The sequence below is a fragment of the Mauremys mutica genome, chromosome 3 (assembly GCF_020497125.1).
Source record: "Mauremys mutica isolate MM-2020 ecotype Southern chromosome 3, ASM2049712v1, whole genome shotgun sequence".
Lineage (NCBI taxonomy): Eukaryota > Metazoa > Chordata > Testudines > Geoemydidae > Mauremys > Mauremys mutica.
The window spans coordinates 184,217,907-184,230,001 of NC_059074.1; the positions used below are offsets into that span (position 1 = coordinate 184,217,907).

Genomic DNA, 12,095 nt, shown 5'->3' on the forward strand with positions numbered 1-12,095 from the left:
CAAAGCTGCAAGGAAGTTGAAAGATTTGTTAAAATAAAATCTCCACCCCACTTTGGTAATGTGACAGGTGGCCACAGAATGAAAATAGGGGGTGGGAAAAGCTACCATTTTGATAAGATGAGAATTCTGCTCCCTTTTTCTGACTTTCGCCTTACGCAATCAAGCGCTTTTTAAAAGAAAGGATTGTGTGTTTTTTATACCTTTTTTTTTTAAAAATCCAATCCTTGGATGTTTAAGTAGAGGAATACCATGTAAAAGTGAGCAGGTGATATTGCCATTGTATACAGGACTGGTCAGATCATTACTGAAATGCTGTGTCCAGTTCTGATGTCCACAATTTAAAAAGGATGTTGAAAAATTGGAAAGGGCTTGAAAAAGAGTTACGAGACTAATCTGAGGTCTGGGAAAATGTGCCGTAGATTGAGGGACTAAAGAAGCTCAGTATCTTTTGTTTATCCTAGGGAAGATTAGTAAGAAGTTACTTGATCGCAATGTGCAAGTACTTGCATGGGGAAAACTATTTCTGATATCTGAAGGCTCTTTAATCTAGCAAACAAAGTAATAACATCCAGTGGCTGGAAACTGAACCTAGACAAATTCAGACCTAAAATAAGGCACACATTTTTCACAGAGGGAGATTAACTATTGAAACAACTTATTGAAACTCCATCACTTGAAGTCTTTAAATCAAGATTTAATGTTTTGTAAAAGATATACTCCAGCTCAATCAGAAGTTATGAGTTTGATGCAGGAATGACTTAAAATTCTATGCCCTGTGCAGGAGGTCAGATAAGATAGTCATGATGGTCCTTTCTCATCTTAAAAATTCTGATTCTTTTACTGCTTGCTTAATGGTTGATATCAGTATTAACATTACAACTTCTTCCTTGGTCCTAATTAACACTTTAAAAATACTTGGTGGAAATTGCAACTCATGGAGTCCAGATGTATAATGAACACATTTTCAAAATATAAATTGTTACAGAACCTATCAAACTATTACAACTATACCCTTTTGCTGATTTACTTTCTAAAATGTTTATATATACATGTGTATATATACATGTATACAACAAGCTTGTTTAGTTATAGGTTTATCTTGAAATATTTTCTCTATTTCAGTACAAAGGAGCACATGTAAAGCCAGGCTTTGCTGAACACTTCTACAGTAACCCTGCAAGATATAAAGGAAGAGAAAACATGTTGGTATGTTTCTGAATCACTTTATATGAATATTTGTATACCTTTCTCATCGTTATTTTTTTTGCTAAACTCATTTTGTATTTTGTTTTTTAGTACTATGACACCATTGAGGATGCCCTCGGTGGGGTTCAGGAAGCTCATTTTGATGGACTTATCTTTGTTCACTCTGGTATATATACTGATGAATGGATATATATCGAATCTCCAATCACTATGATTGGTGCAGGTATTTAATTTGAAATCTTTATCTCAATGTGTAACTTTTCTTGTCTCTTAATAGCTGTGTTACAAAAAAATCTTAGAATATCAAGTAGCATGTATAAAGATTTTTCTGTATCAGTCCAGTCATCATATGTATCTTCTGTGGCAAGAGTGTGTGTCACTAATAGAGACAACTGGGGTATGTCCTATCCTCTTTCAACCAGACAAGAAGCCACAGATCAGAATGAAGCAATTTACACTCTTGGCACACTGTCTTTTTCTACTTTCTACAAGTAGGCTGTGCAGTTTTCTTCTTGCCTCACTTCAGAAAGCAGCTGATGGTTCTGACATAGGTGCTGTCTCTGTTTGTTAGTTATTGCTGTAGCTGGTTGTCTTTATAATGGAGAAAAAACAAGAGAGACTTAAAAAAAAATTACTTTTGAAATATTGCCTGCTCTTCACTGCAGCTGAGATGCTCAATCCTCTTTCATGGGACCTGTTTATATGCAGAGCTTCACTGTGTCTGTAGAGCAGACTCCATCAGTTTTTTTGCGATCAGCTGTTGACCATAATGGAAGAAGCCCAAACAATTTGTGCAACACATTAGGGGCCCCTCCTAGAGTCATCTCTTTTGCCAGACCATAGATTCATCCTGGAGAAGGTGCCTGTACTCGAACGCAAGAAGCCTGGGAAACAAGCACGAAGAATTGGAAGTCATGGCACAGTCAAGGAACTATGATGTGGTTGGAGTAACAGAGACTTGCTGGGGTAACTCACATGACTGGAGTACTGTCATGTATGGGTATAAACTGTTCAGGAAGGACAGGCGGGGGAGAAAAGGTGGAGGAGTTGCACTGTATGTAAGAGAGCAGTATGATTGCTCAGAGCTCCAGTATGAAACTGGAGAAAAGTCTGTTGAGAGTCTTTTGGTTAAGTTTAGAGGCAAGAGCAACAAGGGTGGTGTCATGATGGGCTTCTGCTATAGACCATCAGACCAGGAGGATGAGGTAGACGAGGCTTTCTTCAGAGAGAAGTTTCCAGATCACAGGCCCTGGTTCTCATGGGGGACTTCAATCACCTTGACATCTTCTGGGAGAGCAATACAGCAGCGCACAGACAATCCAGGAAGTTTTTGGAGAGTGTTGGGGACAACTCCCTGGTGCAAGTGCTGGAGAAACCAACTAGGGGCCATGCTGCTCTTGACCTGCTGCTCACAAACAGGGAAGAATTGGTAGGGGAAGTAGAAGTGGGTGGCAACCTGGGCAGCAGTGACCATGAGGTGGTAGAGTTCAGGATCCTGACAAAAGGAAGAAAGGAGAGCAGCAGAATACAGACTCTGGTCAGAAAAGCAGACTCTGACTTCCACAGGGAACTGATGGGCAGGATTTCTTGGGAGGCTAATTTGGAGGGGGGCAAGGAGTCCAGGAGAGCTGGTTGTATTTTAAAGAAGCTTTATTGAGGGCGCAGGAACAAACCATCCCTTTGTGCAGAAAGAATAGCAAATATGGAAGCAGACCAGCTTGGCTTAACAGTGAAATCTTTGGTGAATTTAAACACAAAAAGGAAGCTTACAAGAAGTTGAAACTTGGACAGATGACTAGGGAGTATAAAAATATTGCTTGAGCATGCAGGGATGTAATCAGAAAAGCCAAAGCACAATTGGAGTTGCAGCTAGCAATGGATGTGAAGGGTAACAAAAAGGGTTGCTACAAACATGTTAGCAACAAGAAGGTGATCAAGGAATGGCAACTGAATTGGGGAAGCAACCTAGTGACAGATGATGTGGAAAAAGCAGAAGTCATAGAATCATAGAAGATTAGGGTTGGAAGAGACCTCAGGAGGTCATCTAGTCCAACCCCCTGCCAGGCCTTAAAAACTTCTAAGGATGGAGATTCCACCACTTCCCTAAGTAACCCATTCCAGTGCTTCACCACCCTCCTAGTGAAATAGTTTTTCCTAATCTCCAACCTAGACCACCCCCACTGCAACTTGGGACCATTGCTCCTTGTTCTGTCATCTGCCACTACTGAGAACAGCCAAGCTCCATCCTCTTTGGATCCCCACTTCAGGTAGTTGAAGGCTGCTATCAAATCCCCCCTCACTCTTCTCCTCTGCAGACAAAATAAGCCCAGGTCCCTCAGCCTCTCCTCAATGCTTATTTTGCCTCAGTCTTCATGGACAAGGTCAGCTCCCAAGACTGTTGCACTGGGCTGCACAGTATGAGGAGGAGGTGTGCAGCTCTCAGTGAAAGAACAAGTTAAGGACTATTTAGAAAAGTTGGACATGCACAAGTTCATGGGGCCGGATGCCCCTGAAGGAGTTGGCTGATTTGATTGCAGAGCCATTAGCCATTATTGGCCATTATCTTTGAAAACTCTTGGAGACTGGGGGAATCCCAGATGATTGGAAAAAGGCAAATATAGTTCCCATCTTTGAAAAAGGGAAGAAGGAGAATCCGGGGAACTACAGACTGGTCAGCCTCACCTCAGTCCCTAGAAAAGTCATGGAGCATGTCCCCAAGGTGGCAGTTACTAGATCTAAGCTGATAACCCCTAAGCTTATTTATCTCATGCAGGTCCCCACAATTGTACCCTAAAGTTCAGAGTGGGGGTGACGCCTTGACAACCTTAAGGGAGGGAAACAGATCAGATAGATAGATCATGGAAGATTAGGGTTGGAAAAGACCTCAGGAACAACCCCAACTAAATCATCCCAGCCAGGGCTTTGTCAAGCCAGGCCTTAAAAAAACTTCTAAGGATGGAGATTCCACCACCTCCCTAGGTAACCCATTCCAGTGCTTCACCACCCTCCTAGTGAAATAGTGTTCCTAATATCCAACCTAGACCTCCCCCTCTGCAACTTGAGACCATTGCTTCTCGTTCTGTCATCTGCCACCACTGAGAACAGCCTAGCTCCCTCTTTGGAGCCCCCCTTCAAGTAGTTGAAGGCTGCTATCAAATCCTCCCTCGCTCTTCTTTTCCGCAGACTAAATAAACCCAGTTCCCTCAGCCTCTCCTCATAAGTCATGTGCCCCAGCCCCCTAATCATTTTTGTTGCCCTCCACTGGACTCTCTCCAATTTGTCTACATCCTTTCTGTAGTGGGGAGACCAAAAACCTGGGACCCAATACTGCAGGTGTGGCCTCACCGGTGCCGAATAGAGAGCAATAATCACTTTCCTCGATCTGTTGGCAATGGTCCTACTAATACAGCCAAAATGCCATTGGCCTTCTTGGCAACAATGGCACACTGCTGACTCATATCCAGCTTCTCGTCCACTGAAATCCCCAGGTACTTTTCTGCAGAACTGCTGCTTAGCCAGTCAGTCCCCAGCCTGAAGCGATGCATGAGATTTTTCCTTCCTAAGTGCAGGACTTTGCACTTGTTCTTGTTGAACCTCATCAGATTTCTTTTGGCCCAATCCTCCCAATTTGTCTAGTTCACTCTGGACCCTATCTGTACCCTCCAGCATATCTACCTCTCCCCCCATCTTAGTGTCATCTGCGAACTTGCTGAAGGTGCAATTCATACCATCATCCAGATCATTAATAAAGATGCTGAACAAAACCGGTCCCAGGACCGACCCCTGGGGCACTCTGCTTGATACTGGCTGCCAACTACACATCGAGCCGTTGATCAAAGCCATTGATCGAGCCTGACAATCTAGCCAGCTTTCTGTCCACCTTATAGTCCATTCATCCAATCCATACTTCTTTAACTTGCTGGCAAGAATACTGTGGGAGACCATATCAAAAGCTTTGCTAAAGTCAAGATATCTAACATCCACCACTTCCCCCATATCCACAGAGCTAGTTATCTCATCATAGAAGGCAATCAGGTTGGTCAGGCATGACTTGCCCCTGGTGAATCCATGTTGACTGTTCCTGATCTGCTTCACCAACTCTATTTAGAGTAGCACAGCAGCAGGAACTACTGCAGCTGAAGTACCACTATTGTGATAGTGGTTCAAGGGTAGTGGTCCTTGCTTCTCCATGGACAGCGGGAGGATTCCTTCTCCTGCTGATGTACCAAGCACAGCTGTATGGGCATGATTCAGGGGAAAAGATTAAGAAGTAGCTCTCTCCTGTTTACTTAGCAATGCCATTGTATTGTAGAACTACAAAGAATACTAAAGTGCTTCATTTCTTTCTTTCTTTGTAATATTCCCTCAGGTTAGTTGTTTTGATGCAAATCTGGGTGGATATTCTTAGGGTTAGTCTAAACATATTTTTGTACTGCTATAAGTATATTGGATTGATATAGTTAGTGGTACAACCCTCTGGAGTGGATGTAGTTTTACTGCTATAAAGGTGCTTATCAGTATGGTTTAGTCTCAAAAGTTTCTAAAAATGATATAGTTATAGCAATATAAAAATGGTGTAGATAAGCCCTTATTTCTGAATAAGAGTGTTCCATACAGACTTGTACCAAAATAACTACAAGTGTGAATGAATTATAACTGGTTTAGTTATTTCAGTTCCAGTTTGTGGTGACATAAAATTGGCTCTTTTGTTTACTACTGTTTCTTGAGCACCAATATCACTGAGGTCAACACAGCTTTAAGAATATTTTTTTAAAACTTGTGCTCCCTCTGCTGGCTCTTCAGCAATAGCATGCAAACACTTTTTGTCTAGACCAGGGTTCAGCAACCTTTCAGAAGTGCTGTGCAGAGTCTTCATTTATTCACTCTAATTTAAGGTTTCGCGTGCCAGTAATGCATTTTAACATTTTTAGAAGGTCTCTTTCTCTAAGTCTATAATATATAACTAAACTATTGTTATATGTAAAGTAAATAAGGTTTTTAAAATGTTTAAGAAGCTTCTTTTAAAAATTAAATTAAAATGCAGACCTCCCCTGACTGGTGGCCAGGACCTGGGCAGTGTGAGTGCCGCTGAAAATCAGCTTGCGTGCCGCCTTCGGCACCCATGCCATAGGTTGCCTACCCCGGTCTAGACTCAGTATAAAGATTGCTGAAGAACCTTGCTCTTCATCAGATTTCAAGTTACTGCATCTTGTAGATGACCAATTTTAAAACATTATTTTAACACTTATTTTGAAAAGCTTAACACTTATTTATTCTGAACTGTAGTTCAGTTTTAAACTGTAATAAACTTTTAGTATATTAAGTATAAAAAATAGACTTTCCTACAGCACTCTGTATGTAAGTGGTGAGAAATGAGCAGATACCACTTTTTTGGTTTTCTGAAAGTTGTAAAGAACATGCATGAATTAGCAAGGATCCACTATGTGATGGTGTACTGAATTTATGTACTAAGTCTTAATAAAAAGATTTAGAATCCAGACCATATACAGCACCAGGTTGTAACTGTTTTACAATAGTAGAAGTTTGAGCCCAAATATGTTAGTCTCTCTAATTTTTTATTAGAAAACTTAAATGGTATTTTGTAATCAGTTTTATTTTCCTACGCACTATATTGAATTATCTATTTCTGGTTTGTTTTAATGGGGAACAATTTCCTGGTAGTTAGGGAATTGGAAGTCAGAATACCTGGGCCAAGTCTGCACTAGAAAAGGTTTGCTGGTATATATTTAATACTAGTATTAGGTGTGGCTTTTACACCAGTAAAAAAGTGCTTCCCTGAACAACATAAGCTATACTAGCAAAGGCACTTTTATGCCAGTATAACTGCATCTAAACTAAGGCCACATCTATCCTACAGATTTCTGCTGGTGTAGCTAGGTCATGGATCCTCTTTGCACCTATGACTGAGGCAGCTGTACTGGCAGAAGGTGGTAAACAACTATACTGGCAAAACTGCATTGTTACTAGAATAGCTTATTTTGCTCATGGGGAGTGGTTTCACTATGCCAGCGCAAAGCACAGCTTTGCTGGTATTGCTGTGTCCACATTAGGAGCACTTTTCCAGTAAAGTATACTAATATTCCTATATGGTAAAGTGCTCCTAATGTAAATATGCCTGAGAATCCGCATCTTTTTTTTCACTTGTAGAACTTGAAATTGCATCGTGTTTGTTTTCAGTTTTCATAGGAAAAGAGTAAACTTTTAAAATAACCTCTTGTTTACAGCACCTGGAAAAGTAGCAGATAAAGTCATAATAGAAAACACTAGGGATTCCACCTTCGTTTTTATGGAGGGGTCTGAAGATGCATACGTTGGGTATATGACAATCAGGGTAAGCAACCTTAGTAGAACTTCAAATAATTTCCAAAATTTTGCTTTTTTAAAAAATATCAAAACATTAAATTTTATTCTTTTAGTTCAATCCTGATGACAAATCTGCTCAACACCACAATGCACACCACTGCTTAGAGATTACCGTGAACTGCAGCCCAATAATAGATCACTGTATCATTCGAAGTACCTGTACAGGTTAGTGTCCTCTTCACTGTTAAATTAATTCTAAACACTGTTACTGAAATAGTAACAATTTTGAAATAGTAGCAAATACTGAATAATTGCAGAGAACAGAATTTTTTTTCGTCCATATGCAGCACAAAACTTAGTCATGAACATTTTTCCCTCTCATTATTATATTTGGCTAGAACCTGTCCTTTTGGATGCAGACCTTGCTATAGTTTATACTTTAGTCGCTTTGAAATTGAAATTATTACCATGCATTCTGTGTAAAGCTATGTCTGAAGATCATTTAGAAACTACAGCTGGTACAGAGTGCCCTGGTCTGTTTGGATGATGATATTTCATGTTGGGAGTGAATAACAGTTATTATTGATGTCTGCTTACCAGACATCATGGATGAGATCCTGGCCCTACTGTAGATTAGTGGAAGGGTGTCTCTGGAGAGGGGCCCCTTACTCTGGAACCTGCTCTTCTTCCCCATTATTTAGACAATGCAATACTCTGTTGATGATCTTGGCATGATACAAAATATTTGATTGCTCCAGGCCCTTGAAGATAGTAGATTACTGAGGGTGTAAATACACTCAAGTGGGAGAGTAGTTAGCATTCTTGAGAGAGTGTAGAGAGCTTTGTTGTATCTTTTTGTTTTTCTTCTGCATATTGTTCAGTGAGGGTGTGAAAAGGTGGATGAACTATTTTTTTATTAACTTAAATAAATATACAAAATATTGCCCATTCTGCCAGTGACATGCTGTTTGTGTGACTTAAACTCTCTCTGCCTCAGCTTCCATATCTGCAAAATGGGGATGGTGTAATAGTTTCCTATCTGGGCAAAGTACTTTTCATTGCTTTAATAAAAGGCATTAAATGAATGCTACATTTTTAAAATATCCATTTTACATGCCATTGCATACTGTATGTTTTCTTGTAAGAGTAGGGCCAAGCTATCTATAAATACACTACACTTTGAATCTTTGATAACTGTACACTTTTCTTCCAGTGGGCTCTGCAGTATGTGTTAGTGGCCAGGGAGCTTGTCCCACTATCAAACACTGTAACATCAGCGACTGTGAAAATGTTGGACTTTATATTACAGATCATGCACAGGTATTTTCTATTTCTAATTCCCCCCCTAACTTTTGTAGAACTATTTATTACTGTTAATTTTTTTATTTTTACTTACTTTTTGCCAGGGAATATATGAGGACAATGAGATCTCCAATAATGCATTAGCAGGAATTTGGGTTAAAAACCATGGAAACCCCATTATCAGACGGAATCACATTCATCATGGACGTGATGTTGGTGTTTTCACATTTGACCATGGCATGGTAATGTACATTTTTGTTTTGAAGAGAGATTACTGTACACTACTGTACATCTGTAGCTCTCAAATATCACTGCACAATAGTTTTGAAGAAATGTTTTTTATTTGTGACCAGTTATTTTTAAAATCTCTAATGTTCCTTCCCCCAACTCTCCTCATAATATAAAATTGTTTACCTTAGTTTTAAAAACAAATGTAGCTAAAAAGTGAAAAACAATCAGAACAAAGCATAGCAAAGGACCACTTCACAGTAGGTTGGCAACACAAATGGATTAGATTCAGGATTCAAAATAATGAAAAATCACTGCTGTAACAAAATGTTATAAATGTTTAGGTGCACACTTTCACTATTTGCTCTTAAATAAATAAAATAAGGTTTTTTTACATTAATTCTGTATCTTATGAAAGTACCTGAAAGATTTAAAAGTGTAGTAAAATGTAGCATGAAAACAATCGGATTTAATGTTGCATCTCTGCAACTGAATATACCAAACCTTTTTTAGTAGAGGGTCCTGAGTAATATGCAGGATGCTGGCTCTTTTGTCGTGGAATTGGTGGTGTAATCCACCCATTATCACAGAATTGTGCTTCAGAATTGAAGCTTTCCTTTAGAAGAAAAAGTTTCTTACACCTAGTTATTGCAAAGAAAACCTTAAAAATATGAACTGAATGAAAACTGATGCAATGGTTTTGTCTTGATTCTGCACAGACCTTGAAACACTAACTGGAGTGTAAACTACCCTGAATAATCCCAATGGGTTATTATCTCTGAAATACAGAGATGATATTATACATGTCTACACTGTTAATTGTTTTATTGCTGATCATATTAGCAGAAATATCCTGCTGGAGTGCAACATTCCCAAAGCATAACCCATGCATGCTTGAGTGCCAAAAGTCTCAACTTCACCCAGTTGCCAAAACCAGCAGTTCTTCTTCGAGTGATTGCTCATGTGTATTCCACAGTAGGTGTGCATGCTTGCCACGTGCACCAGTGCCGGAAGTTTTTCCCTTAGCAGTACCCGTAGTGGGGGAGCACCGCTGTGACCCCTAGAGTGGCGCCTCTATATTGCGCTATAAGGGGAGTTGCGCAGTCCCCCACCCTCAGTTCGTTCTTGCCATCAGTGAAGGTAGTCGGAACTTTGTGCTCCAGCTCTGTTGTAGCGCTTCTAGCCTTAGTAGTACAAATCTTCTTCGTAGATTGCTTCTCTAGTTAGTTGCCTGGCTCGGGCATGCCCCGTGCCCCAGGCTTCAAGTCATGCAACTCCTGTCACAGTTCTATGCCCAGGAGTGACTCACACTCTGTGTCTTCGCTGTCTAGGCGAGACTCACGTAAGTGAGCATTGTAAAATCTGCAGATCATTCAAGCCTCAAACGAAGTGTGAAAGAGATATCCAACTCCGGGCCCTGCTAATGGAGTTGGCATTAGCCCCGGCACTGGCACGCCTACCCGACTCGGCGCCGGGCACCGCATCATTGGTGCGGTGCGAGGCTCCATCCACCAGTTGGCACCGCTCCCCACCAAGAAGCAAGGGAAGACTCAGCGGCGCCAAGAGAAGGACAGGGGTGAGGCCAGACCCGAGTTGGGCAGCCCACGATCTCCCTCGGTTACCAGACCTCTGACTCGTGCTGAGCGGACTAGTCCAGTCCCGTCCGCGCATGCCTCTCCTGTGGTGAGAGTGCTGTCAACGCCGGAGGCAACACAGGCATCCTCGCCCTTCTGTTGCCGGGTGCGCCGCCTGAGACGGGCCCCCGATCCTGAGGGAAGCCACCGCTGGGAGCTCATCAACCCTCCCCGGTCCGGCATAGCCTCCTGCTCCGAGGACAAGATACCTACCTGTTCCGAGGGGCCATCCCGGAGCCCGCACCAGACTTCCACTCCGTTAGCTGATTCGTCTGAGATGGAGTCTCAAGGGTCCTCCACTACCCATAGAGGTCGCAGGCACCGAGACAAGAGGCGTCAACGCTCCTCTTCCCACCGAAGCGATAGGAGCAGGTCTCGACGCCATCGGCACCAACGCTCAGATCCTGCCTCTGGAAATTTCCACTACATTCATCTGATGACGTGGGTATTCACCCATGAAAGCTCATGCTCCAATACGTTTGTTTGTCTATAAGGTGCCACAGAACTCATTGCCACTTTTTCAGATTCGAGTGTTCGCTCCGAGAGACGTCATACTCGGAATGCCCCTCGACCATCATCAGCACCAGGCGTCGTAACCATGGTCGCTGGGGGGAATCTAGAAGCAGCACCTCCGATGGGTACACGTTTTCATCATTGAGGGGGCGACTTCGGCACCCAGACACCCACCCCTGGGCCGTGCCTCCCACCATAATCAAGCGGCTTGGCTCGGTCCCCAAGTGGGTCAGTGGCAAGGGGCGCCTTGGCAAGGGTAGTGGTGACAGTGGACACCATGGCCCCAATTACCTGCACCAGCGAGACCCCATTCAGTGGCTGGGGCATCACAGGTACACTCTAAGACCCCGCCTCGGCACCGGGAAAAGTCAGCTGATACCGAACCAGTGGCACCGCACCCGGGCTTGGACTTGGGGGTTGAACCACCGGTACCACCCGATGCCCTGGGGGCAGAACCGGTCCCCTCACCGGCACCAGAGGAATCCATAGTGGCGCCACCACCCACCCTACAGGAAGATTTTAAGGCTCACCAAGAGCTCCTTAATCGAGTGGCCTTGAATCTCCAGCTTCAGGATGAGGAGATGGAGGAGCCGTCAGACACCCTGTTCAACGTGTTTTCCTCCTCAGCACCGGGCCATGTGGCCTTACCTCTCCACCAGGGGGTGGCCAACATATTAACTTCGCTTTGGCGAACCCCGGCCTCCTTGACACCTATTTCTAAAAAGGCGGAGAGAAAGTATTTCTTGCCAACAAAGGGGCACGAATACTTGTACTCTCATCCGGCACCCAACTCTCTGGTGGTGGATTCTGTAAACCACCGAGAGAGGCATGGTCAACCCGCACCCACCCCCCAAGGATAAAGACATCAGGAGACTGGATACCTTTGGC

General features: G+C 42.7%; 1 protein-coding gene and 1 long non-coding RNA gene across 4 annotated transcripts in view; one reads left to right on the plus strand and one right to left on the minus strand.

The window, feature by feature from the left end:
- The window catches only part of FBXO11 (F-box protein 11), a 196,174-nt gene that overhangs the window by 132,133 nt on the left and 51,946 nt on the right, over positions 1 to 12,095 (plus strand). For all 3 annotated transcript variants that reach the window (XM_045011763.1, XM_045011764.1, XM_045011765.1), the window contains exons 6-11: positions 1,123 to 1,206; positions 1,297 to 1,429; positions 7,452 to 7,558; positions 7,644 to 7,755; positions 8,744 to 8,850; positions 8,937 to 9,074. In XM_045011763.1, the coding sequence (XP_044867698.1) occupies positions 1,123 to 1,206; positions 1,297 to 1,429; positions 7,452 to 7,558; positions 7,644 to 7,755; positions 8,744 to 8,850; positions 8,937 to 9,074 (681 nt within the window). The remainder of the gene's footprint in view (positions 1 to 1,122; positions 1,207 to 1,296; positions 1,430 to 7,451; positions 7,559 to 7,643; positions 7,756 to 8,743; positions 8,851 to 8,936; positions 9,075 to 12,095) is intronic.
- The window catches only part of LOC123367484, a 31,235-nt gene that overhangs the window by 7,784 nt on the left and 11,356 nt on the right, over positions 1 to 12,095 (minus strand). The window lies entirely within an intron of this gene.